Raw genomic sequence first — 26,833 nt, 5'->3', positions numbered from 1 at the left:
TTTCATTGCAGACACACAAGACAACAATGATTTTGCTTGAATCTCTGCAGAAAGTGCACTAGAAAAAAACTAGTGCTTTAAAAAAAACTCATTCAAAAAAGGAATAAATAAGGCAAAAAAAATTTAAAGTCTGATATAGAGGTATGGATAAACTGGCGACTTGTCCGGGATGCTTTCCTTTTTATAGCTTTTATGATCTAAGTTTTTGAGAAAGTGGATGGAAGGATATCTAAAATTCTTTGAGATGTCCAGCAGTATATTAAATCTGTTTTATCTTCTTGCCAAAAATTTTTTTAATGTATTTACATGAATGGTCCAGGGTTATTTTTAATCAAGAACCTAATGTTTAAATTTGAGGCAACGGGAAAAGCGTGCAGATCAAAAATAAATTTTTCATACCCTCAAGTCATTTTCTTTTAAGTCAAACATTTTGTCCAGGAAATTGTGAAATTCTGTTCTTTGGTCTTTCAGGAAACTTTCAGTGAAGGGTCGCTTTACACAAGCTTCAAGTCGGCCAGTTACTTAACGTGATATTAACATAGAGGCCATTTGGAAATAGAAGTGAATATGACACCAGAAGAAGGACGAAAATGCAACTGTGAAACAAACCGAATATGAAGACCAACGTATCTCATAATGAAGCTTAATAATATTTGGTGCACAATGCAGTAAATGCAGGGTTAAATGTCGTGTTATTTCGTTTGAGATGAACTTACAGTTTCGAAACTTCCGACAGCACGTGAAGGCTTGATAACGCAACCTTACGTCGAAACAGGAAGTGTTTGCAGTGCGCGCTGTAGCTGAAAGTAGGAGTTTCGCCGCTCGATTCACTCTAAACACACAGTGGGGGTTTTTTTGTAGTTTTTTTTAGTTGCTCTGCACGTGAAATGGTTTGGCTTGTTTGTTAGAGAAAAACAACCAGCGAAAGTGTCAAAAGCAAATATGCAGACGGAGGATGAGGATGAGGCGTCCTGTGAGGAGTACGTTGCCCGGTCAGATTTCACTGGAAGTAGCACCGATCAGGTCAGAGAGACCCGCAGACCTCCGAGATCCTAGCCTTAAAATGGGAGGTGGGGGTATCAGCAATAACCGTGTGACTTTTTTTTTTGGTCTCACAGCTTAGTTTCAGCAGAGGGGACAGATTGCTCGTGCACGCGAAGCCCTCCTCAGAGTGGTGGTGGGCAGAGCTGCAGGGGGTCATAGGTTATGTCCCTGCCAGCTACATGAGCCAGGATGCTGCAGGGGAGGAGGAGGAGGACCCCTCAATAGAAGACCCGTGGCAAGATGAAGAATACTTTGGCAATTATGGAACGCTGGTTGGACATTTTAAAGAAGTGTATTGCTTTGCATATGTCCAGATTATTATCATGAACTTGAAGATAATGATGATTTGATCATAATATGCGAGTATAAACTGTTTCCCAGCGCGTTAAGCAGCCATGCGTCTAAGCATCGTCTTTTGTCGACACTACCCTGCAATGTAGCTGTGCTGGTTTAAGATGATGGTCCTCAGTGGTGCATGATTCAGAGTTTCCAGTGATATATTTACTCCTGAGATGCTGGGAAACCATGCTCAGAATAGATAAAAGATTGCTTTTAGACCCTGATTTCCAAATATACACATGTAAGCCTTTTCTTGAATGCATTACCCCTGATAAACAAGGGGGGAAAGCATGTAACTAGACCCTGCTGTGTTTTGGGAATTTATTTGGATCCCATTTGGAGTCGTTTATTTATCAGTCGATTAATTATCAAAAACTCTTGTTTAATTCAAGCAAATTTTATATGTCTGATTTTATTTCATATTGCCATTTAGAAATTAACGTTTTATTTTATGAAGCCACTTTTCATTATAAAGAGTTAGGTTTAACAGGGGCACAGTTATGTGACTGATCACTGCTTTGATCAGTATTTTATTATAGTTAAAAAAATGTCTAACTTTTGAGCATTAAATAAACTGCCAGTGGCTACCTGTCAGTTTGCTGTACGTACATTTTTTTAGGCACTGTGTTTCATTTAGTCATGTTTCACGACACAGAGGCTTCACCTGGAGATGCTGTCAGACAAGAGCCGCACTGAGGCATACCGGCAGGTTATTCTCAGCAACAGTGCTTCTCTCAGCAGCAAGAGGGTAATGGACCTCGGCTGTGGGACTGGCATCATCAGTCTGTTCTGCGCTCAGTTGGCACGCCCCTCAATGGTAATGTTGAATCTTGGATTTTGTGTTATAAGGAGAAATGAAATCAGATTGAAATGAAATGAGATTGCATTCATTTTTAAATAATGAGGAAAAATCTGCATATATTGTGAGTTAAGTTTAAGTTTCCTGCCAAATAACAAAAACGAATTAGAATCTAAGGGTCCAAAAGTAAAATCTTTCATGTGGTTACTTAGAGGAGCAAAATCACCAGTTAGGTATTGAACATTGGTGTACTTCTACTTCCATCTGCTGGACAAAGAGTGTTGCTGCATTGAGGAAACAGCATGATGTATAGAGTGCACGGAAGGAGATTATCTGTGGTGTTGTAGGTGTATGCTGTGGAGGCGAGTTCAATGGCAGAGTACACCAGGCAGCTGGTGAAGCAGAACGGCTATGATGAGGTGGTCACGGTGCTTCAGGGGCGGGCTGAGGAGATCGAGCTGCCTGAACAGGTGGACGTCCTGGTTTCTGAGTGGATGGGTAACTGCCTTCTGGTAATTATAACACTTCCTGTCCTGCTACTTTAAAAAAAATACATTGTTGTGGGACATCCTTTTCTGCTCTTACCCATGTTCAGGTTTTACTATACCACATTGCTTCTTTCATTGTTGTTTGTTTTGCCTTTTCCCCATGCTCTAGTTTGAGTTCATGGTGGAGTCAGTTCTGCTGGCCAGGGACCGCTGGCTTAGAGATGGTGGCACGATATGGCCCTCCTCTGCGGCCCTCACCTTTGTGCCATGTCAGGCCGACAGCTATTATGCCGAGAAAATGGCCTTCTGGGAGCGGCCATATGGCCTCGACTTCACTCCTCTTCAGTAAGAGCCATTAGTTCACAGTTGACAGTGAGGAATGTCCTGTCACTTACAGATATGCGTGTGTTTGTGTGTGTGTATATGTATGTATGTGTCTATCTATCTATCTATCTATCTGTCTGTCTATCTATCTATCTGTCTGTCTGTCTGTCTGTCTGTCTGTCTGTCTGTTTGTTTGTTTGTTTGTTTGTTTTATTAAGTCCAGTAATGGCTGATTTCTTACTTTATGTGCTTGTGTTAAAATCTGTTTTACCACTAGATGGCCAGCTTTGAATGAATCATCCTCTCTGATTCATATCTGAGAGACAGCCTTGTGCCAGTTCATGCGTTACCTTAAACACTTATATTGCAAAGCAAGTTCAACACATCCAGGCTTTCTTGATTTAGCTGGCTTGATAGAAACTAAAACCCCAGTCTGAGATAAGAGGCTTCATGATGCTGTGCTATCAACAGCCAGTCTTTCTGCTTCAGGCTCTGTGCACGTTCACACAAAAAGTCTTTTACACATCATTCTTTTTCCACACAAAATCAGCTGTGGACAGCATGGTGCAATCAGGGACAATATCAACAATATAAGAGCATCTAACCTCAATATGTAAAGATTATAAAACGATGAGAGCAAAATGCAGCACTGGAGCTGCAAATAATATGAGATTATTTCTTCAAAAACTCTACTCTGGTGATTTGATCATCACAAGCACACAGAGCAGTACAATAAATATATTTCTGTATTACTGCTCAGTGAGCTGTCTGTGTTGCTGTTTCTACCATGTCAGCAGCACGTTAGAGCTCTAGAACTTTAAACTTCTCAGGAAATGAAGAGTCAGTTTCAGCTCTTGTTCTGTCCCGCTGCCCGATCAATTAAACGTAGGAATTGCTGTAGTTTGTCACCAGTACAAAGTGAAATTACTTTTATTGATTGAATATTGATAGGTTGGTGATAAATAGCCCCAAAATGTAAGTGATCACTCTTTTAATGTGTGTTCCCATTACTACATTTCCACTAGTGTAAAATAAAAAAACCTGGCAGTATTAGGACCAAACTATGAAAGCTTGTGTCCATTACTGAAAAGTGATATGTCAGATTTTCAGGTTATTATCTTGTAAGTTGTAATTTTGAAATAATAACACAAAATTTGGCATCATCAGTTTTATGTATGTAAATTACAATTACAATGTAACATAGCCAGGTTTTTTACCACAAATTTCTGTAACAAGTAAATAAGGTTTACTTATATAGCGCTTTACAATACAGAAATAGGGATAACTGACTTATCTTTAATGTTGCAATTGAAATCTAACGTGAAACTTTTTCATCTGGGGACTTGTTTTTTGTTCATCAGTATTTACAATAATATTTTGTTTAGCTGACTAAATACAATGCACTTGGAGGTTAAGATGCTCCTGCATTTAACATTTTTATATATCAGAGTTCATCACATATTGGCTAGAAATATATAAGGTTAGAATAATTTACGAGTACACTGATAATTCATTTTACCCTTGTGCTAAATACTTTTGTTTCTGGAGGCCTTTGGCACAGCAGGAGTTCTTCACCAAGCCCAAGTTCAGCCACATCATTGAACCATGTGACTGCCTCGCTGCTCCTTGTGATGTCATCTCCCTCGACATGTACACTTTACAAGTGGGAGATCTCGAGGTCATTTTTTATTTATTTTTTATGGGAAAGTTATAAATGAGCCAACTTGGATTTTATTACTAATGCTTGACTGTTTCGTTTCTCAGGAAATGAAGGGTCAGTTTCATTTTTGTGTGGAGAAGTCTGGAGTTTTCCATGGATTCACCGCCTGGTTCACTGTTTGCTTCGAGAGCCTGGAGGCAGGAGGCGCAACTGTGGAGCTAAACACCGGCCCCAACTCTGGGTGAAAACATGAAAAGCACAAAAACAATCTGATGCATAATTAGTTAAATATGATTTTATACTAACTAGTCCCTTTTCCCTACAGGCCAACACACTGGAAGCAGACATTGTTCATGCTAGACAGGCCAGTAAGTGTATGCGCAGGAGACTCAATCAGTGGAACCATTGTCCTCCAGAGAAATCCTGTCTGGAGGCGCCACATGACCGTTACCCTGCACTGGACCATTAAAGGGAGCACAGACAATCCAGACAACTCCCAGGCAAACATCTTCATTTACTATATGCACTTTATCTGAGATATGTATTGATTATAAGGAATTGGAAGGTTTCTTTATTACTTTTTATATGAGTGTTCTTTGGAAGGGTCTTTTGTTTGTCTTTTGCATTGTTGTTGCACAACCTCCTAACTTAACCCTGCCCATAAAGTTGTTCACTTGCTGTTTCCCCCTCCCCTCTGTCCTTAGGCTGGAACAAAGAGTTTCCCCATGTGGAGGTGACACATATTCGCTCATCACCGGTGAAGATCTAAAATAGAAAAACAGTCTAATAAAATTAAACTGTTCGGCTGTGAGACTGCTGCTGAAGCGGACTGGTGTGTTGCTCACATGTTGCAATGAATGTGCCAGAGGAATGCCTGCTATCATAGTGATGAGCCCGATTGCTGCAATCACACCACCCTAAGAGCACGTTTACTGCTCATTTTTATTGAAGGGCAAAAGTACTTTACATAAAGCAGCACTGTGTCGCACAGCTGGAACATCAGTTGTTGTTTTTTTTGTTTACTGAGGTGCAAAAAAAAGACAAGGTTGAGTCACACTAGGTTACTTTTCATCAAATGGCATATTGTTTTACAATAAGCATTTAACTTACATTTTTTATTGTTTGTACATACATGTCACTAGGCTTTTATGCATTTAGAAGAACAGATTAATGAAAACCATAAATTACAATGGTTTAAGATATGACCTTTTTTTTTCATTTTAACATTGTAAGATCAGAACAATGTACGCCTCTGAAATGTTACAAACATTAGCCTAAAAGATACCTCAATAAAAATATTATAGTGCTTAAAGATAACTGCTCACAATGGAAATCACCATCTTAAAATAACAATTAGTGAACTCACATTGATATAAATTAAATAAAAATTGGAACTGTTTCAACTACCAATCTGGTGTTTGTCCCTTTCTTACCATCATCTGTAAACATTTAACCTTTTAAAACACCAACATTATACTACTGCCACCATCTCTGTCTCAGCTGACGCTCTCCTTCTGGCTATGGCTCTGTTTTAATCTTTGCTTTTGCTCTGGAGCGTGTGTTGACCTCCTGGGATAGCTGCTGAGCAGGTAAGGACTCAGGAGAAGAAGGCCTGGAGAGCGGAACAAACAGGGGAGGTTTGACGACTTTGTCTTCCACCCCCTTATTTTTATCCTTTTTCTGTCTCAGGTGTTTGTCACAGTGGTTCACAAATGTTTCCAGTTTGACAAAAGTCTTGTTGCACACTTTGCAGTGATAAGGTCTCTGTCCTTTGTTGAGGCGAATGTGCAGCCTGATATAAGATGACCTGACAAAAGTGCGACAGCAGACACCGCATTTCAGATCTTCGCCGTTGGTTTGTGTTTTCTGAGGCTGGCTGAGCGGTGGTGGCGACAGTGACTTGGCCTGTCCGGAAGCCTCTTGAGCCTTGTGAGAGAGCAGCAGTGACAAAGAGCGAAAGCCCTCGCCACACTGCTCGCACTTGTATGGTCTCTCCCCGGTGTGCAGACGAACGTGTGCCAGTAGCCCAGCCTTCTGGGTGAAGGACTTGTCACAGTAAGTGCATTTAAAAGGTTTTTCGCCTGTGTGGAGTCGACGGTGGGTCTTCAGGTGTGAAGCGCGCCCAAAGGTCTTACCACAATCTGGGCATTTAAACGGCCTGTCTCCGCTGTGGATTATCTTGTGTGCCATTAGGTGGGAGGACTGATGGAAGAACTTGCCACAGGTGTTACATTTGAACTTCCTTTCCTTATTGTGAGAAGCAAGGTGAAGGGTCAGGTGAGCGGAAGAGATGAAGGTTTTGGAGCACAGGCTGCAGCTGTGAGGGTCCAGGCGGATGCGCCGGTGTGGCCGGCGTCCATTCTGGGGGCTGCTGCCTGCCTGGCAGGATGGGCATTTGGAAGAACTGTCTGTTTTATTCTGCTGTTTAGGATCAGCTGGAGTGTCATCGGAATCAGGCTCAGAGTCAGGATGTGAAAGATGAAAACTGCACCCACAGTCTGAGCAGCGCCCAGACTGCTGCTCCACTTGATCACCGGTGTTATCCAGCATGGTGCCATCTACGCCCACAGCAGCAGGGGAGGGGTTTTCACGGTCCTACAGATGATGGGAGCATCTGAGAGACAAACATGACATAATTATTGTTATTTTTTGTGGGGGAAACGCACTGTTTAATCGATGCCCCCCCTGCTTACTGACCAAACAGTTTTATCGCTGTTTCAGGTGAAATATAAGCCGGATATCCTTCATCGGTTTTTGGGCATGTTGTATAGGTTATGATCGCATTAGCGCTCCTTGTCGGCCAAATAGGCGACAACAAGACCTGTGCGAATATAACAAGTATGTGCACTAGCTTACTTAGCAGCCTACCAACTATTGTAGGCCGTGGTTGGTTTTAAACAATGCGGAAGATATTTGAGGACGCAAGCAGCACACAAACAACAATTTCACATACCGTTCTCATCCTTCCTAAGCAATGTGCTTGAATGTAAGTACTTTTCGTGCGAACGCGGTAAAAACACCATATTAACAAGGGTTAAATAACGGCGGAACACTGTCGTCTACATTTTATCGTTTTCCTTTGAGATGATGCTGCAGCCCGTTTTCTGATAAAAACGGGCTGCAGCATCATCTAGCGAGCGGCGGGACAACTGTCCTCACTGGGAAGCTCTGAAAGTTTCGTTTCACTCAGAACATTTGAAGAATGTGGCTGTTCTTGTTTATTTTGGTTTCGTTTCTAACAGAATAAGGGCGAAAATGAGACAAAACCTGAGCAGAAGTCCACGTGCCACGCTGTGATTGGCCATCAGCAGCCTTTATATAAATCAGACTGGTGTAGGATCATTACTTTAACTGGACCAGATGGGACCACTCACTTTCATAAGCGAGGTACTATGATTTTAATCTTTTAATATCATTGGTATTGCAGTTACCTACTTAGTATAATGTACTCCTTAAAGGATGTACAGATATGTACAAAGTGTGGCTCTTTAATAGTTTAATAGTTTAATTATTTATATAGCACATTTAATTACAACAGAAGCGTTGACCAAAGTGCTGTACAAGAATGCAACATACATAATAAAACAACTTAGAGTATTCATAGTTTAGTTTGCATAGTATTGCATTGTATCTAAAAACAGTGCAGCGTGTAGGTAGCTGATATTTGATTTTTTAAATTCCAGCTGATTAACAGGAAGTTGGCTGCTATTCAGCGATCGTGTATATTTCCTTCCTCTTAGAGGCCACCCAAACACATGAGATATCAATAAAAAGCCCAGAATGTCCTCTATTTAGTACATCAGGACTTAGTGGGATATCTCAAATAAGTCAAAAGATATAGACCAAAAAACAAATGTCTATTACAGAGGACATAAACGAATAGGCTGGTTCTCAAGAGGATATGTTATATGACTTTGTTCTGCTCACAATACCCTGAATTTCTTACAGGAACCAACCCTGGAACAATGAGTCTGAAAGCAAAAAAGAAAGCTCGGTGAGTTACTTTGATTTTACTTTAATGTTATGTATACATACAGTTCTTCCTACTGTATATAAAACAATAGGAAATACTGTTATGCACTTCCTACAGAACAGTATTTCTGTAGGAAGTACTGTACGCAAAAAATGTGTGGCTCTATAGTACTGTAGGAAGTGCTGATACATATTAATATGATTTTTGGCGCCAATGTTATTTTCTCATTTTACTTGTAGGTCAAATTATTTATTGAATTGAATTACTGCTCAGTGTGTAATTATTTGAATCACTATATGAAATGTTTTTAATAATCTTTGAGTGCACATCTTCATTCATCTCCATTTGTAACCAGTTCCCTACAATTACATACTAAATGCAAAGTTCGTATTCAACGTTTTATCATCCAAATTACATCAAGTACCTGCCCCTTTTCAATTTATTGTCCCATAAAGTATCTTCTGATTTCATCACAAGCTGTTATCTGATTGAAAGTTGAGAACTTTATGGCTAAGAATACAAGTAAAATACACAAGCTTGTTTAATATTAGCTCTTTCCTATAATCAGTGTATCAGGAGGACTCACTTTGTTTTAAATTAAATTCAAACTCGGTGCTTTTTAATTTCTCTGCTGATACTGTTGCTTTTTTATAGGACTTCTTTCGGGGCCACAGCACCGCCCTTCATTGACTACTTGAAAGATATTCTACGTCGATATCCAGATGGTGGACAAATTTTGAAGGTTGGTGTAATGTTTTGCCAAAAGTCCATTTCATCAGTTACTTCTTAAAGTACTTCATAGGGTTGCAAAAGGATTTTCAGTCCTTTAGAAATCCGGTTTCAAAACTGTCCCTTGGCTCTGATCAGTAAATGCTTTCCTAATGATTGAATTGTCTCAGTTACTCATTTTGACATTTTGTACCTTGCTGATAAAAAAACATGAAGTCCATTTTGTAAATAACTTTTAAATAAATCATTATGTGATCATTTAAACTGTCACAAAGGAGGGTTATCTAGTCTGTGCTAACGGGCTAACTCCTTGTTATTAAAAAACACTATTTTCACAGTAAGATACACCATTGTGCACCCGGTTTCCAAAAAATAACAAGATAATGACAGCAAAAAAACACTAAGATTGTGGCCTCATAACAGACGTCAATGACTAATGTCACTGTGGTTCTGTCCAACTTTCATAGTGTGAAGAACTCATAAACTAATTTTGACCAAATTTCACACAAATGGATACGTTTTAGGAAATGATGATATTTTATATCCAAAGGGTCAAATTTCTGGTTTACAGTAACATAATATTTAAAAAAAAAAACACTTTTCTGGCTATTGTTCAATACTGCAACACTAATCCTGGATGTGTACCTTGTGAGTATTGTCCGACTATTTGAACCTTTTTGCTGCTTGGATACAGTTTCTTTTTAGTAACAAATATATTTAAAACTCTTTTGGCTATCATAGCTATAAACTTGTGTGTGGAATCAGCTTTACAGGTCAAACGTGAGCACATGTAACATGTTTTTTGAGCTTCAAGATCTGTACCGCAAACAACATTCTCTATCCTAGATGCTTGACTTGGATAGGGATCAAATTAGTGGATTATTGGAAACATGGATGTAAACTGCAAACTGACTGCAAGCATTACTATAATTCTGTTTTTTCTGAGGTTTTGCACCACTTGCACCACATAAGCACCATGTACATTAGGGTTCTTCTACATACTCAGTTGCCTTTTTTGTGTGCTTTAATGTTGGAAGAAAATGTGAAAATATAATACAGTACAATTCAACACTAATAGTATACAGTTGTGTTCAGAAGTTTACATACACAGGGGCATGAATGTCAGGATAAATTTTTCTTTGAAAACTAAGAATTGTATGCCCAAGTTTGGATTTATTTTGGATTTCCCCTAATCCACCAAGGGTCAAAGATATATATTAAGTTAGCCTTCTTTATCCATCTCAAAACCGGTTTTGATGTGCGTTTAGGATCATTGTCATGTTAGAACACTCAATGGTGTTTAAATTTTAACTGTCTGACTGTTGATTGGATGTAAAGTTGAAGAAGTCAATTTTCAATATTCCATCCCCTTCGTGTAATGTACCAGTACCATAGCAAAACAGCCCCAAAGCATGAAGCTATTGACATCATGCTTGACAAACTGGCACACTGTTCTTAGGTTTGAAAGACTCAGCTTCACTGCTTTTCATTGTGGCCAAATACCAGAATCTTTGTTTTCGTCTGACTATAAAACTTTTCTCCTGAATGTATTTGGCTTGTCCTTGTGGGAAGCTGCAAATTTTAGTTGAGCAGAAGGTGCCAATTTTGGAGCAGGTGCTTTTTTTCTTTGTTAGCACCGTCTAAGTCCAGGGCGAGGCAGAAATGGGTCTTTGGGTCTTCTCACAGACCAAGGTCTGTAAGAAATAAATGTAAATCCTGTAAACTTTCAGTTATAGCCAGTCATGATTTAATAATGATGATAAGAATTTAATAGGCCTTGGCATTGTAAAAGACACTGTAGAACCTTCAGTAGCACTTAAAAGATTTAAGTTACTGTATGTATATAATATATATATTATATGTTATATTTTGGCCTTCTGTGGATTAGAGAAAATCTAAAATAAATTCAACCTTGTGCATCCAATTCTTGTTTTTTAAATAATTCAAAATATATGATGTTACAGTAGGAAACCTAAATGGCTAATTAAAGCAGGGCTAGATCCCATTTAAACGAGTCACGTTCAGGGTTTAGTATGCTGGTTCACAGGAGAGATGGGACGCTTCTTGGAACAAAACCATTGTTCACATCACCTCTCCTGCTAAAGTAAGGAAAAATTGCTTGTAGGGGTGCGGCTATCAATTATTTTAGGGATCAAGTAATCTATCGATTATTCAATTGATTATTCGAGTGATTGATAAGAAATACTTTTGTCTTATTAATGAGCAATAATAAATAATCAAAAGAGAAAGAACCAGCAGTGCATTGGTTTCAATTTTACATACTGCAATGTTTTAAAGTTTAACTGCATACAAGATCTGTAAAAAATAAATAAATAAAATAAAATCTATATTGAAATTTTAGCTTTTAAAGAAAACAGTTTCTTAAATGCAAAAGATATATAAAAATCTCAAATCTCAATCACAAAGTAAACTAAGGAATAAAAATGTACCTTTTCTCTGTCTTGTTGGAAGATTTTCTGACATTATTAAAAGGTAAGTTTAAAAACCCTCAGGTCAGGTACACCCCATCTCCCCCTTTAGCCTCACCCCTGTTTGCTGAAGGTATCGCTTTTATGAAATTAAATGATGATTTTACCAGTCTGGTGTCAGACTAAACTCCCAGGAGCTTTTTTCCAGTAAAGGTTTTAATGGTAATTACATGAACAGCCCTGCTGTTTTGGACGCTCATCCTGACCTCACCGTTCTCGGTAATGGCTCTGACTCTTTGCTCTGTGTAAACAGACTCTGGCTCCACATTAAACTGTGCCAACATCAACATCACTGCTGCTATTGTGTTATCAGTGTTTTTGAAAAGCTAGCATTTACGTTGTTTTGGCAAATGAGCGCGCTACAGAGCCTTGCGTTAAACACAGCATAGAAGAATTTGTGTCGAATGTTTTTTAGAATTCAATTACTTGATGAATTTTTGCAGCCCTACTAGCTTCCATTGGCTGTCTAATGTTAATAGTTGGTTTTGTTGGTCAATCAGGAACTGATTCAAAATGCAGATGATGCTCAAGCCACAAAAGTGGTTTTCATCCATGATGAGCGAAGCTATGGGACTGAAAGCCTTTGGACTGAAGAACTGGGAAAATTTCAAGGTATTGATTGATTAACAATAAATAAAAAACCTTTTCTCTAAAACATATGTTTCTAACGTTTCTTTTACTTTTACATGAAAAAATGTTAAAAAGAACAAAAATAGACAATAAGGAAAATAGATTGTTGGGGGGGGGGGGATAACTCTTTTTTTCAGTCTTTCTTTTTCTTTTTTTATGTATTATCACCAATCCATGAGAATGTTTTATTTTTACGAAGGTCCTGCTCTCTATGCCTACAACAATGCCGCATTCACTGAGGACGACTGGGGAGGAATTCAGATGGCTGGAAGGAGTGTCAAGCGTGACGACCCGAACAAAGTCGGGAGGTTTGGAATCGGCTTCAACTCTGTTTACCACATAACAGGTGAAACTATGTATAGTTATCACACTTGATAAGAGTAATGTTTGTTTTGTTTTTTTAAATAAACAATTGACAGTAGCATATCTTTACTTTGTCCACAGATGTGCCAAGTATATTCAGTTCAGGCCACCTTGGCATGATGGATCCCCAAGAAAAAATATTTGGAGAGAGAAATGGTGGGTTTTGGTGGTCTTTGGATGATGCTGAAGACCAAGAAGTTCTGCTGAATATGCGTGATCAGTTTCAACCATTTAGAGATATAGTCTCACATGTGTGTGAACATGGATGGTCAAAAGTTGTCATGGAGGATCAGCACTTCAATGGGACAATTTTTAGATTTCCTTTACGCAATGAAGCATCAGAAATTTCTGATAATCTGTATGACTCAGATAAAGTGGTTGAGCTTTTTGATAGCTTCATTGCAGATGCAGATTTGAGCCTCCTCTTCTTGAAAAATGTCACCTCCGTGTCCTTGTTACATATTAGTGAAGATGGAGCTGTTAACACCAGACTTGAAGTGAAATCTTCAGTCCCCACAGATGATGTTTTGGTGTCAGAAGAGGAGTCAATCACTGAGGGTCTAACAAGGTTCAAAGTTATAACTGTGAGTTCAAAAGACCAAAAAGAGACAAAGTGGCTTCTGACAACATGTACCATGAAAGAGGGCGTTGCAGAAGATCTTGATTTGCTTACAAAGAAGTTGAGCTTTTTACCTCAAGTTGACCTGGCATTCCCCTGTGGTGAGAAGAGAGACTGTAGCCAGAGCAGACTGAGCTGCTTTCTCCCCCTTCCAAACAATGAATCCAATAAGACAGGACTCCCAGTTTATGTCAATGCATGCTTTGGCCTCACAGACAATAGAAGACACATCAAATGGCAAGAGGAAGACCAGAGACATGATGAACATGCTTTGTGGAATGAAATGCTGATGAAGGAGGTGTTTCCACAAGCATACATCAAGATCATTCAAGATGCCATTAAACTTGCCCAAAAATCTATCCTCCCTGTTTCCTCTGTGTACAATCTGTGGCCAGATCTCACTCAGATACAACACAAAGAAAAATGGCATGCTCTCACTCTGGATGTTTTTCATCACTTATTCAGACAGAACGTGGCCATCCTCTCTCTTGCTAAAGATGAAAGACAGTTTATCTCTCCATCAGAAGCTGTTTTCCCCTGCAATGGCCCAACAAGCACCAACATATTGTCTGCCATTAAAAGGGCTTTAGTGTCATGTGGAGAAAATCTTGTCACTTTACCAGCTAGTGTTGCAAGGGCTATAAATGAGGCCTACCCAAACCCTACTACCCTAAAACATGTGACTCCAGCATTCCTCAGGGCCATTCTCCACAGGACCGGTGTGGATAACATCACTAAAGATGACAAACTCAGTCTTTTGGAGTACATTTTAGGGGATGAACAATATAAAGAACTTGAGGGTCTTCAGCTCCTTCCACTCAGTGATGGCTCTTTCAGATATTTCACATACGAAGAGGAAGACACTGCTTTGATTGACAGCCATGAATGTCCAAGGTAGGGTTTCCATACATCTATCAATATTTAAAATAATGTTATATTTATCATGACTAAAGTTGCCATTTTTATGTGTTATTCACATATTGATTGTAACTGAATATTTGGAAGGTTCAGGAATATTTCTATACTGAATGAACTCCTAACAGTTTGACAGAATCCATTGCACTTTTTTATAGAGTCTTGCTGCCATTCTGTAAACCCTTCTTCATCCCACATGATCTGACTCCAGCCTGCAGTGCACATCTGAAAGAACTGGCCAGAAGAAGTAAGTGAAAGTAATTTTAAACAATGCAGAGTCATTTGTACACAGCTACACATTTTAGCACACACATTTATTCTTAACTTTAAAAAAAAATCTTTTTAATCTGCTCTTCAGATTTCTTCAAGATCACCAACATTGATGCATCCCATTTGGCTGAATATGCAAGACGATATTTGCCACCAGACTGGAAGCAGACAGGGAAGAACCTTGTTGCATGGGACAACAACAACAGTCAGCATCCACCTTTAGACTGGTTTCAAGAATTCTGGAGCTTTCTCAACAGTCATTTTGATGAGTTAAGTCCTTTCACTGACATACCTCTAATACCAGTTAGTCCTCTGTCTGGCAGTCAGACTGTATCAGTAGCAAAACTACAGCAGAACACAACTCTGATCTTTCAGAAAAGTAAACAGCTGAGTTTGCCAGACCGAATAGCTCAGCTGGTGAACAAAGTTGGTGGCACAGTGGTGAGAGGAAATGAGTGGCTCAAGCATGTAGACCTTGACTCGTACGTGCTGTGCCCATCTCCAAGGAGTGTTTTGAAGGTCCTGATGAATTTAGATTTCCAGCATCTTGTCACAGAACTCAAATCCGCCTCTTACACAGCACGAGAAGAACTGAAAGATTATCTCTCTTATCTGGATTCTCTCTCAAATACAGAGAAAGATTTTCTCTTGAGGTTGCCTTTGTTTCAAACCATGAAAGGATTCAGTGTTGCAGCTCAATCAAAACAAGCTGTGCTTCTGATCTCAGGCCTAACAGTACCAACAGAGCTCCCTATGCCTGATTCCATAATCCAGTGTTCTACTGAGACTGACCGCAGACTGTTACAGCTGCTCAAAGTTCATCTCTTGGACACCGCCGAAGCAGCCAATGTTCTTGTTGACAGCATAAGGAAAGGCGCTTGCAGCAGTGACAACACTAACAAAACAATGACTTGGGTTTTACAGCATGGTAAGGTGCTTTTCTCACAAAACGAATCCCTGAAATGCAGCTGTAAGGACTTGAGCTTCATTGAGGTGAATGGACAGCTGAAAAAGGCATCTGACTTTTTTGATCCAAGAATTCAGACTTTTAAAGTCATCTTTGAGTCAGACTTCTTTCCACCGCCTTCATACACTCATTCACTGCAGATGCTGGAAAGCTTAACAGAAATCGGATTACTGAATAAAGAGATAGATGTCTCACCTGAACATTTGCTACATGCTGCCACGCTGACTGACAAACTGTGTGTGAACTCACAAACTGAGGCTCTGAGAAGAGCTCAGGTTCTGTTGGAAATGGTGGAAAGTAATGATCTACTGACAAAGTTTTCTCACAGACAGCTTCATTGCCTCAAAATGCTTAAATGGATCCCATGTGAACAACCTGGAAGTGAGAAACAATTCAGTGATAAATCTCAGAAGTATTGTTTGTTTTGCCCAAATGAAATAAGACATTCTGTTTATAAGGACATTGTTGGACATGTAATGCCACTAACAGGTAAGCTCAGTGACAGAGTTAGCAACAGACTTGGTCTCAAAGACCTACCACCACCTGAAAAAGTGATTGAAAATCTTTCAGTCTTGAAATCAAAAGCACTGGAAATGGCTAATCCTGACACAGATGTAGACTTCAAAAGACAGCTGCACAGCATTTACAAACACATGCAAGACAATGTCTCTGTATTTGTTACAATGATGGGCAATGAGACATGTTCGCTATGGGCCCAGAACGAGTTTGTTGCACCCCAGGATCTGGTTCTTGAATACCCAAATAATCTAGATCTGAGTTCTTACATTGGGAAGGTGCCAAGTGAATTTTTGCCATACAGAACATTGTTCCAGAGGTTTGGCCTGAGAAAAGTACTTTCCAATGAAGACATTTTGGGCATTCTGTACTCCATCCAGCAAACAATTGAAGCAAGACAACAGCCGATTGCAAGTTCTTCAGAGGTCAAAGTGTCAATAGAAATTCTCAACTGGCTCTGGAAAGAGAAGAAAACAGTTCAGGATGACATCCCAGTGCCAGTCACTGCTGAGGGAGGAAAATTTACCCTTAAACCACGATCAACAGCTCTTTTCTGTGATGTAAGCAAAAATGGACTGAAAGAACTAAACTGCAGAGAAGAGGAAATTTATGTCATACATGAGGAAATCCCAAAAGCAGCGGCTGAATGGCTGGAAATTCGTTTTCTCAGTACCCACATCCTTGATCCAGAGGAGATAGGAATAGAGCAGTGTGGACAATCTGAACCAATAACAATGAGAATAAAAAACATTCTTAAAGAGTACGATGAAGACAGTGACATCTTCAAAGAGCTCATCCAGAATGCAGAGGACGCTGGGGCAGATGTTTGCAAGTTCTTGGTGGATTTCAGAGTACACAGAGATGCCCCCGAAAGCCTGATTGACCCTGACATGGCTCTTTGTCAGGGACCTTGTCTTTGGGCTTTTAATAATGAGCAGTTCACAGCCGAGGATTGGAAAAATATTGTCAGAGTTGGCTCAGCCTCAAAGGAAAACAAAGTGGAAAAAATTGGAAAGTTTGGACTTGGATTCAACACTGTGTATCATGTGACAGATGTCCCCTCCATCCTTAGTGGCAACACTCTTCTCATACTTGATCCAAATGTTACTCATCTCACAAAGCATATCAAACATAAATCAAATCCTGGAATCAAGCTGGATCTCTCTCAACAGCAACTCTTTCATTGTTTTCCTGGTCAGTTTGGATCATATGAAAACATTTTTGACTGTAATTTCACTCGAAAAAGTCCTCCTGAACCCTATCCAGGCACTCTGATCAAATTACCTTTCCGAAGTGAAGAAGAAGCTGTCAAATCAGAAATAAGCACAAATGTGTATCAAAAACCCAATATCCTTGATTTTCAACATCTCTTTTCTAAGAATTCACAAACCCATCTGCTCTTTTTAAAGAACATCATTACATTATCCCTCCAAAATATCCCACACAATGGATCAACTCCACCAACAGAAAACGAAATAGAGACCATCTTCTCTGTGTCCAAAACCACTGTGAGTGCAATGGAGATTCCTGATGACACCAGTGTGTCCAAGCAACGTCATGCTGAGAAATCACTGATGAAACTTGATGGTAAATGCAAAGGACTAATTGAATCTTGCACAGTCAGAATTATCCAAATATCCAGTCAGCAGTCTAATGAAAATGAAGTTCAGCTCTGGCTCCTGTACAACTGCTTTGGGACAGATGAGTCCTTTAAAATGGCCATTCACAAAAACAAGCAGGCCAGTTTCTCTTTGCCCATTGGAGGGATTGCTGTGCCTTTGCAAAACGATCCAGAAACTGGAAAATTCACCACATTACAAACAGAACTTGTTGGACAGGCCTTTTGCTTCCTTCCTCTTCCCATTCACACAGGTCTTCCTGTCAATGTAAATGGCACATTTGCTGTGACAAGCAACCGAAAAGGTCTGTGGGAAACTGGAGTGAAAAATGACTGGAACAAAGCTCTCCTTCAGGATCCAGTAGTGACAGCATATGTTACTGTACTCAAGGCACTAAAGAAAATGTCAGAAAATAAGCAGCTGGTGAGTTACTGTTATCACACCTTTTGGCCTGATAGAGAGAAAGTGACTGAAACTTTCAAGCCTTTAGTGGATGCACTTTACTCAACCATTGTTGACGACTCTGTTGGTCCAGAGCTCTTTAGTGATGGAGAACAATGGTTCTCAATGAACAATGCCATATTTCTTCATGAGAGCATTGAAAATGATGAAAAGATTGGTGACCTTGCAGTGCAAGTTTGTCAGAAATATGCAAAAGGACCCAATCATGTTGTTCCTCTTCCACTTTGGCTGAGAAATAGCTTCAAACAGGCTGGCCTAGAAAAGGTTTTACAAAACAGGACCTGGAACTGGGAGAAGTTCTACAGAGAAGCAGTGTTCAGTAACCTAACTACAATGGACTCGAAGAGTAGAGATACCCTTGTGCTGCATGCTATTGACCTTCATATCAAAGAAATTGACAATCTGCTGCTCTGCTATCCATGCATACCCACAAAGGGTGGACAGCTCCAACATGTCAGGAAACTTGTGAATCCTACAGGGAAAGTGGCCTGTCTTTTTGAACCAAAAGAGGGACGCTTGCTTGATGGATCCGAAAATGACTACAGATCTCCAAAAAGGATTCAGCGTTTGTTGGAACTTGGTATGGCAAATGACCATCTCCCATTGGAAGACATCACAGAGAAAGCGGGCACAATTAATAAAACCTGGAGCATTGACAAAAAGAAAGCATTTGTCCACTTGAAGTGCCTTTTTGAACTGATGAAGAATCACATTTATGATGAAGGCTCTCACCACTGGAAAACACTGAGGACAACTGCATTTCTTCCAGCATATTCACCTGGTGATGCAAAAATGGAAGGAAATGTAACACTTAAAAAGCCCACTGATGTTTTTAGTGACAAATGCTCCCTTCTTGTTAACATGACACAACCAGTGCTGAATAATAGTAATTTGAAAATACACCACAGTGATCCAGTCCTAAAGATCTTGGGCGTGAACAGCACTCCGAAGCCAGAGGTGGTGCTCCAGCAGCTGCATGAAGGAAGCAAACAAGCACACTCCATTGACAGATCCATGCTTTACAAAATAGCATTTGAGTGCTATACGTGTCTGGATCAGTGGATCTGTGACTCTGGAAATGCCTCTTACATTTCACAACAAGCAAATTCATTTCCATTCATCCTCATTGGTGATACATTTGTGAATGTTGATCGTGTAGCTGAGAACGGGCAATTTGAAGCAAAGCCCTATCTCCATGTACTTCCAGCTGCCTTCACAAGCTTCAGGAACCTCTGGAAATGTATAGGTGTTGAAAAACAATTCACGACCACTCAGTTTCTAACTGTGTTGCAGGAATTAAAAGTTCAACATGGAAACCAGCCCCTAACAGAGAGTGATCTCTTAGTTTGCCTCACAATTTTAATCAAAGGGATATTTGAGGCCAAAGTCAAAATCACAGATGACTGTTTGATACCCAATGAGCATGGAGTTTTGCAGTTTGCTAGTGAGCTATTTTACAATGACAGCCCATGGATGCCACTCACTTCAGGTGTCACATTATGTCACGAGAATATCCCACGAGCTATGGCTCGCCACCTTGGAATCAAAACAACAAGGCATCATTCTCTGGAAAACCACATAGTTGATGACATGTCACCATTTGCTTTTGACTTTGAACAGCAGGAACAGCTGACTGTTCGTATTAAAAACATAATTTCAGCCTATCCATCAAAGAAGGATATCCTTAAAGAGCTCATTCAAAATGCTGATGATGCAGAAGCAACAGAAATTCACTTCATCTGGGACAAAAGACAACATGGGAAAGAAAAAACATTTGGGAAGAAATGGAAAAATCTCCAGGGTCCAGCACTTTGTGTGTTCAACAACAAAGTGTTTTCTGATGCTGACATTAAGGGAATTCAACAGCTGGGAGAGGGAGGAAAGCACAACACCCCAGGGAAGATAGGCAAGTACGGAGTTGGATTCAACTCTGTTTACCATCTGACTGACTGCCCTTCGATCCTTACAGGAGATGAAGTACTTTGCATTTCTGACCCCAATCAAAAATACATTGAAAATCATTCAAATAACCAGCGATATGGCATTGGCTATAAACTAGCAGACACTTTCAAAGAAATGTACGTAGATGTCTACAAATCCTTTCTTCCAGACAAATTTTCTCTTAAAGACGGCACCATGTTCAGATTACCTCTGAGAATGGGTACAAATGCAAATACCTCCAAAATATCACAGCAAGGAGTCACTGACCGCGACATGAATGAACTGTGCTCTGCTCTGTCTGAAGATCCTGAAGGACTAATTCTCTTTCTGAAAAACATCTGCAAAATCAAAGTCCATGAAATCAGTGACTATTCAGGAGGACTTAAAACCATCTTTGAGGTTGAAAAAAATCTGCCACAGAAAAGTCGGGACGAGAAAGATGCTTTTGTGAAACATCTACAAAATGCACTGCAATCAGACAAAACAGCAACACAAAAGACTTTCTATGAAACTGTGATTTCCACCTCAGATAAAAGACAAAGTAAGTGGATTGTTGCAGAACAATTTGGCTCCTTCAAAGACAGCTTTGAATTAAAACTATCAGACAAACTTCCCCAAGCATCATTAGCTGCACGTGTGAACACAAAAGGATACCTCATCATGGATTTTAAAGGAGAAGCCTTTTGTTCACTTCCTTTGCCAGGGAAAACTGGACTGCCAGTACATGTCAATGGAAACTTTGAGGTTGATTCTGCCAGGAGAAGCCTTTGGAAAGAAGATGGGAAGAGTAAGAAATCAAACTGGAATGAGATTTTGAAACAAAACGTCATTGCTCCGCTTTATGCAGATCTCCTGCATTACATCAGGCGCAGCATTGCAGTCAGGAAAGTTTCCCTTACATGTATTGGCTCATGTTTCAGTACAGAATACTTGTGTTTTTGGCCAACTGTGTCCAAGGATGTTTGCCCAGACTGGCATGAAATGATACATGGAGTATACAGATCACTGAAAGAAAAAGGCCTTGATGTAATCCCTGTGATGAAGAGCTCAACACGGAAAATTGCAGATAAAAAAATTAAAGAATACTCATTTGACTGGTGTAATGTCAGTGAAACAGACTCACTTGAGGACCCTTATCTGACAAACCTGACAAACTACAAGCTGATGGCCATCTTGGAAGATCTTGGAATGAAGCTGGTTCCTTATTCCACAAACATGGAGAAGATTTGGAAAAGTTTCACAGATGCTGGTGTTGAAGTGAAAGCGGTCAGTCCCTCCACTGTGCAGACTTTTCTACGAGCAAAACCTCTCAATGATCCAACCCAAACAGATGAGGATTTACCTTTACCCATAAGTGCCACTTTGATCAAAGATGAAACAAGATGTTCAGAGCTCTTGAGTTTTTGTTTAAAAAATTTCTCCTCAGAAAAGGTCACCCAAGACAATTCAAATTTACTTGATGGGCTTCCACTTCTTCTCACAAGAGATAAAGTATTGACAGTTTTCAACTCCCAGTCACCCAAGTGGATATCAAGATATGCAAATCTCTTCTTTGGCTGTGAGGAAACATTTGCAGACTATCAGACAAACAAAGACCACATTAAACTTCTTCAAAGTTTAAAACTCATCCAAAAAATGACATTACCCTGCTCGGAAAAATATCTGAAACCATTAATTCAGCATCTTCTTAAGAACTGTGAAGTTGATCCACACTGTGGTCTTCATGTCCCAAATGAGAAAATGTTGGAGTGGCTGAAATCACTTTGGATGTTCATAACAAGTGAAATTAAACTACCAACATCTAGCGATGACAAGTCAAGTCTGACACTAAGTGATGTGATGAAACTCTTCAGCGACTGCTACATTTTACCTGTTGTGTGTCCAAGGTTGAACAACAAGCTCTTCCTGCAAACAATGAAACACATGTCAAGTGTTGTGTTTGCCTCACAGAAACACATATCAGGCATCCTCTTCAAACTTGGTTTTATGAGTTTTGATCATGTTTTCTTCTCTAAAATGGACCGAGAGGTACGTTCATGTCTACAGCATGAGCTTCTCGATGTAGATGATCAAAGCTCAGTGTTGGATCAAGTGTACAACATTAATCGCTCAGAGTTTTCCCACCTTTCAAATGATAATATGAAAGAGTTTCAGATGTTCCTGCAATCAGGATTATCCAAGTCCAAAGTCAGCAAAGAGTATGTGAGGAAGCTCAAATCCTTACCAATATTTGAAACAACACATGGTGAACGAGTGAGGATTGATGGACCTAAACAGGTTTACGTTCTCAACAGCTTTTATTCAGTGAAATTTCCAGATTTGTTCAACCTGCCCAACACCGGCAGCATTTTTCTCAAGTTCAACTCTGAGAACCACACACTGTCAGAAACAGTCAACATTCAGGTCCTGGATGATTTGCAGTATTTCATGAAGTTTATACTGCCTGCTGTACACCAACTCACAGAGACACAGATTCTTCACAGCCTCAAGCTGTTGCTCTCACTACATTACTCTTCAGAGGACAAGAAAACTATCATCTCCTCACTGAAGACAGTGAAACTGATTCGTAGTTCCCAAGGTAGACTAGAGCCTGCATCATACTACTTTGATGAGAGTGTGGAGCTGTACAAAACAATGCTGCCTCAAGAGAAATTTGTTCCTGAGAGATTTTGGACTGAGCTGTGTGAAGGAAATGATTACCGGTACGCACCAGAAAAGGCAAAAGAGCTGGTCAGAGAACTTGGAATGAAGCATGTTGTGTCAAACGATGAAATAATAAATTTCGCGTACCAGCTGGAATCAGAAGCAAAAGGAAAAGGAAAAATTGAAGACCTGAAACTGAAATCATCATTACTTTTCAGGGAAGCCTTGAATAAAGCATGTGATGTCCAAGACAACAACAAAAGTTTGCTGGAAAGCATTGCTGACATCAAATTCATTTTTCCAGTTAATATTCGAAAAGAACTGTCCAACTACCACCAACCATTTGCTGCTGAAGGAACTACTGTTAAAATTAGAGGCTCTTTGACTGACAAAAATCCTGAGCATCAAGATTTGATTTGGACCTCCATGCCAATTATAGACCTACCATTTATGTCACAAGGTCTTCAGAAAATGATAAAAAATGTTGGAGCTCATGAAGAACCACCTCCAAACTGTGTTGCCAGTAACATAAGAAACATCTGTCAATCACCATGTGAAACTGACCAGCTGATCAAAACACGAGCTAAAGTGTTCAGAAGTTCGTACGCTTACCTGCAAGCAAAAAGATTTGAAGGAAACCAGCTGGCTGGTCTTCCTGTTGTGTTGGTTGAAAAAGACACAAAACTTGTGACGGTTGATGACGTGTGTCTGTCGCTCTCCTATGATCTGGACTTCAGACCATATCTGTACAAGATTACTCCAGAAGATGCAATGTATGCACCGTTCTTTCAGAAAATTGGTGTGAAGAACGAAGCTACTGCAGAGCAATATTGTAATGTTTTGGCAGCAGTTTACGCTGATTCCTGTGATAAACAGAAACTACATTTGAACCAGCTGATAACTGTGAAACGAGCTGTTGAGCAGTTGTTTAAGTTAATCAATGCTCAGGGAAACCAGACGCTTCTTGAAAATGTTGAGATTCTGTATCTTCCTGCAGTAGATGGTAAATTATACCCATCATCCACACTCTGCTACAACGACACAGTGTTTGAGACCAAAAGGTTGGAAGAAGCGCTGGAGAACAAGTTCCTGCTGCTTCAGAAACTCAGTGAATGTCATTTGGGCAACGACAAATACAAGCATCATCAGCTGTTGCAACTGCTGCCTCAGAAATTTCAGCCAAAGATGCTGTCTGAGTTCACAGAGGAAAGAGTTGTGGAATCAGAGATGCAGCTTTGTGAACTTGAGACTGGCTGTAAATTTAGTGGATGGTTTGATAAACATCTCTCCTCAGGAGCCTTTAAATATGGATTAATTTGTCTTATTAGAGAGAATTCTCAAGGCAAAATAACACAAGAAGATGCCACTAAAATGTGTGAGAAGACTTTTGGCAGTATACAAATTATCTGCTGCAAAACATTGAAAACAACACTCTGGCTCGATAAACAGCCCCTTCCCAAAACAGATGAAGAAACAGATGTATCTGTGGAACGAGAGCAACAAGGGTGTACCTTTTACTTAAAGCACAATGATGACATGGCTCTCAAGGTAATAAATGAAGTCATCATGACACTGACAAAGGAGATTAATGCTCTTTTAGGGAACAGAATTGCATCGGTTCACCTTCCAGTGCTGGGACAACTCCTCATGTGTGACGATCTGCAAGATGTTCGGAAAACTTTGGCTAAACATCAGATCCGTGACAGTGCTGAAACTGAAAGTTCCTCTTTTAGTCCAGCAGCCCCTGGGACAGAGGTTCCAGAAGAATGGCATGATTGCTTGGACATGAATGTCCTCAACAACTTTGAAGAGGGGGAATATGTTGGTTACAGCATTGATGACAAGTACATTTATGCAGTTATTGTTGAAGAACTGCCTGGTCACAATGGACGATATTCATGGAGATACAAAATAGATATTGGAGAAGATGAGCCCATTGAAGTCAGCTGTGTTGATCTGTTTCAGTTTAAACGAGAAAAGAAGGTAAAAACAGAAAGGAGGAAATGCATGGAGCCAGGACCACAGAAGAAGACGCTAAAACCAGAAGAAAACACTTGCATGGAGCTGGAACCACTGACAGGAGCTGTGCCACATTCTTCTGAATCATCAACAAATTCTTTACCAGCCTCTGTTGAGGAAGCTAAAAGGGAAATTGATAAATGTTTGACAGAGATCTGGAGGCTTCCTGAGGAGGAGAGGCACAAAGCCATCAAGAGGCTGTACCTCAGGTGGCACCCTGACAAAAATCCGGATTGCCAGTCTCTCGCCAATGAGGCATTCAAATATTTACAGAATCAAATTGATGAGCTTAGCAAAGGCACAGTCAAAGCTGCAGGATCGACCTTTTCAAGCCGAAACACAAATTTCAGAGGCTTCTATGAAGAGTGGAATCAGGAGGCCAGGTATCACAGAAATAGTCGAGAGAGGTTCTCTAGAGGTTATAGAGGTTTCCATTCCTACAACTTCTGGACCCATAATGAAAATGTCCCAAGGCCAGACAGAGAAGAGGCCAGGCGCTGGTGTAGACAGGCTCGCTGCGATCTCAATGCAGCTCACAAAGACACTGGTGGAGGGAGCACAGAGTGGTGTCTGTTTAAGGTCCATCAAGCAGTAGAAAAGTCTCTCATAGCAGCATGCTATAAAAGAAATGGACAACGCCCCAACAGCAGCTCAATTTCAGCCACTGCTGCACAAGTTTCCCGCTACAGCCTCCAACTGAGAGATCTGCCTGAGATTGTGAAAAACCTGCAGACACTCGGAGTGGATCCCAAAAAGACTCAATATCCCAACTGCCATCCATATCCTCACATACCGAATGGACGATTCAGATCAGAGAATGAAATGCTGGCACTGAACAAGGCATCAGAGCTCCTTAATAAAATAGAAGCATATGTGAATTAAGGATTTAAGACAAGGTATTGGTCAGTGTAACTGTTTTTCTAAATGTTAAAAGGATGATTCCCACAGTGGAAAACTGAAATATTATTTAGCATCACAACCAAAAAGGAATTTAAGTTGTATTTTTTTTTTTTTTTTGAGTAATGATCACTGAATGATGTTAGTATGAAGTATAAACAACAAAGGTTTTTGTGCACTTTCATGAATATTCACCTAGGAAACATGTAATGACTGTATGACTTTGTTTTGCTTTGCTTTCGTTTTGAAGCTGCTCATTTGTGATATTGATATATTATGTGTTTTGTTTTATTTTGAAAATGCGTATATCAAGTATTTTTTGTATGCAACTTAGTTGGGATTTTTGACTACTCTTTGGAGTAGGTCATTGGACTGCTTCATTGTTGTTTGGTAAATACCTGCTGGGAAGCAATATACTTACTGTAATATAACATTTATGAAAAGGCAAATGTGAAGACTACTTACTGATTGAAGCTGCAACTACTGTAGAACTTCTGTCTAATGTATTTAGAGATTTTCTTACTTATTTTTCTTACATTTTAAACAGTTATTACTATTGACATCCATAACTTTTGGTGACAGAAGACACTCAGCATGTAATTTTGTTATGTTAAGTGCAAATGCAAAAGAAATTGGCAGAAATCTGTTGCAACCTATCATTATCATTTAATAAAAGTTTTCTTATGAAAGAAAAGAAATGGCAATGCCTATCATATTTCTAAATACGGGTCAAGGGTTAGCTAATTTTACTATAATTAAGTATAAGTATGTAATAAGTTTAAGATTATTACTTCATTTCCTTCCTTGTTCATTTACTGTATATTCAGGAGTTCGTAAAGGAATAAAGATTACCTACTTTACACTAACTGTGTCTGTTTAATGTGATTTCACTTTTTCACTGTATCATTTAATTTTAATGTGTCAGTGGCCAGTGTGACATAAAAACTGTACCCGGTAATACCAGTAAAATCTGACAGCAAAAAATCTCTGAAGTTTGCTGACTTTGACTCTCTCCCTAAACTTCGACCACCATCTATGGCAATGTAGAATTAAGGCTACGTCCACACGTACACGGGTTTTTTTGAAAACGGAGATTTTCCGTTTTCGTTTTAAAAAATAATCCCGTC

General features: G+C 39.7%; 3 protein-coding genes across 5 annotated transcripts; 2 read left to right on the top strand and 1 right to left on the bottom strand.

Annotated features, from left to right (window-relative positions):
- Positions 1 to 700: 700 nt before the first annotated feature.
- Positions 701 to 6,064, top strand: prmt2 (protein arginine methyltransferase 2). Of its 2 annotated transcripts, none has more exons than XM_026144399.1 (9): positions 701 to 1,023; positions 1,119 to 1,316; positions 2,039 to 2,200; positions 2,530 to 2,694; positions 2,840 to 3,015; positions 4,534 to 4,672; positions 4,759 to 4,895; positions 4,980 to 5,154; positions 5,359 to 6,064. In XM_026144399.1, the coding sequence occupies exons 1-9, from the start codon at positions 943 to 945 to the stop codon at positions 5,389 to 5,391; spliced, it is 1,266 nt and encodes a 421-aa protein (XP_026000184.1). In that variant the 5' UTR covers positions 701 to 942; the 3' UTR covers positions 5,392 to 6,064. The 2 variants fall into 2 exon arrangements, with proteins under 2 accessions (XP_026000184.1, XP_026000186.1); XM_026144401.1 differs by having other exon boundaries at positions 703 to 1,023; positions 4,543 to 4,672.
- Positions 5,716 to 7,742, bottom strand: LOC113007657 (zinc finger protein 525-like). Of its 2 annotated transcripts, none has more exons than XM_026144402.1 (2): positions 7,608 to 7,742; positions 5,716 to 7,268 (listed from the first exon to the last, which is right to left on the bottom strand). In XM_026144402.1, the coding sequence occupies exon 2, from the start codon at positions 7,202 to 7,204 to the stop codon at positions 6,173 to 6,175; it is 1,032 nt and encodes a 343-aa protein (XP_026000187.1). In that variant the 5' UTR covers positions 7,205 to 7,268; positions 7,608 to 7,742; the 3' UTR covers positions 5,716 to 6,172. The 2 variants fall into 2 exon arrangements, with proteins under 2 accessions (XP_026000187.1, XP_026000188.1); XM_026144403.1 differs by lacking the exon at positions 7,608 to 7,742 and adding an exon at positions 7,352 to 7,418.
- Positions 7,472 to 26,492, top strand: LOC113007655 (sacsin-like). Its single transcript, XM_026144398.1, has 9 exons — positions 7,472 to 7,640; positions 7,897 to 8,041; positions 8,603 to 8,648; positions 9,282 to 9,369; positions 12,346 to 12,457; positions 12,675 to 12,821; positions 12,920 to 14,351; positions 14,531 to 14,619; positions 14,731 to 26,492. The coding sequence occupies exons 1-9, from the start codon at positions 7,629 to 7,631 to the stop codon at positions 25,689 to 25,691; spliced, it is 13,032 nt and encodes a 4,343-aa protein (XP_026000183.1). The 5' UTR covers positions 7,472 to 7,628; the 3' UTR covers positions 25,692 to 26,492.
- The last annotated feature ends 341 nt before the right edge of the window (positions 26,493 to 26,833 follow it).

This window comes from Astatotilapia calliptera, chromosome 16, assembly GCF_900246225.1.
Source record: "Astatotilapia calliptera chromosome 16, fAstCal1.2, whole genome shotgun sequence".
NCBI classification, from domain to species: domain Eukaryota; kingdom Metazoa; phylum Chordata; class Actinopteri; order Cichliformes; family Cichlidae; genus Astatotilapia; species Astatotilapia calliptera.
Note: the sequence above shows the minus strand (reverse complement) of the source record. Positions and strands in the feature narration are given on the sequence as shown.

Bases quoted from the DNA above. Each gene is read 5' to 3' on its own strand.
- LOC113007655 (XM_026144398.1), top strand. The intron at 12,458-12,674 runs GTATTGATTGAT...ATTTTTACGAAG, and splicing joins AGAACTGGGAAAATTTCAAG to GTCCTGCTCTCTATGCCTAC. The intron at 14,352-14,530 runs GTAGGGTTTCCA...ACTTTTTTATAG, and splicing joins GACAGCCATGAATGTCCAAG to AGTCTTGCTGCCATTCTGTA.
- prmt2 (XM_026144399.1), top strand. From the start codon at position 943: ATGCAGACGGAGGATGAGGATGAGGCGTCCTGTGAGGAGTACGTTGCC. The intron at 1,317-2,038 runs GTTGGACATTTT...TTCACGACACAG, and splicing joins TTGGCAATTATGGAACGCTG to AGGCTTCACCTGGAGATGCT. The intron at 4,673-4,758 runs GTCATTTTTTAT...TTCGTTTCTCAG, and splicing joins TACAAGTGGGAGATCTCGAG to GAAATGAAGGGTCAGTTTCA.
- LOC113007657 (XM_026144402.1), bottom strand. From the start codon at position 7,204: ATGCTGGATAACACCGGTGATCAAGTGGAGCAGCAGTCTGGGCGCTGC.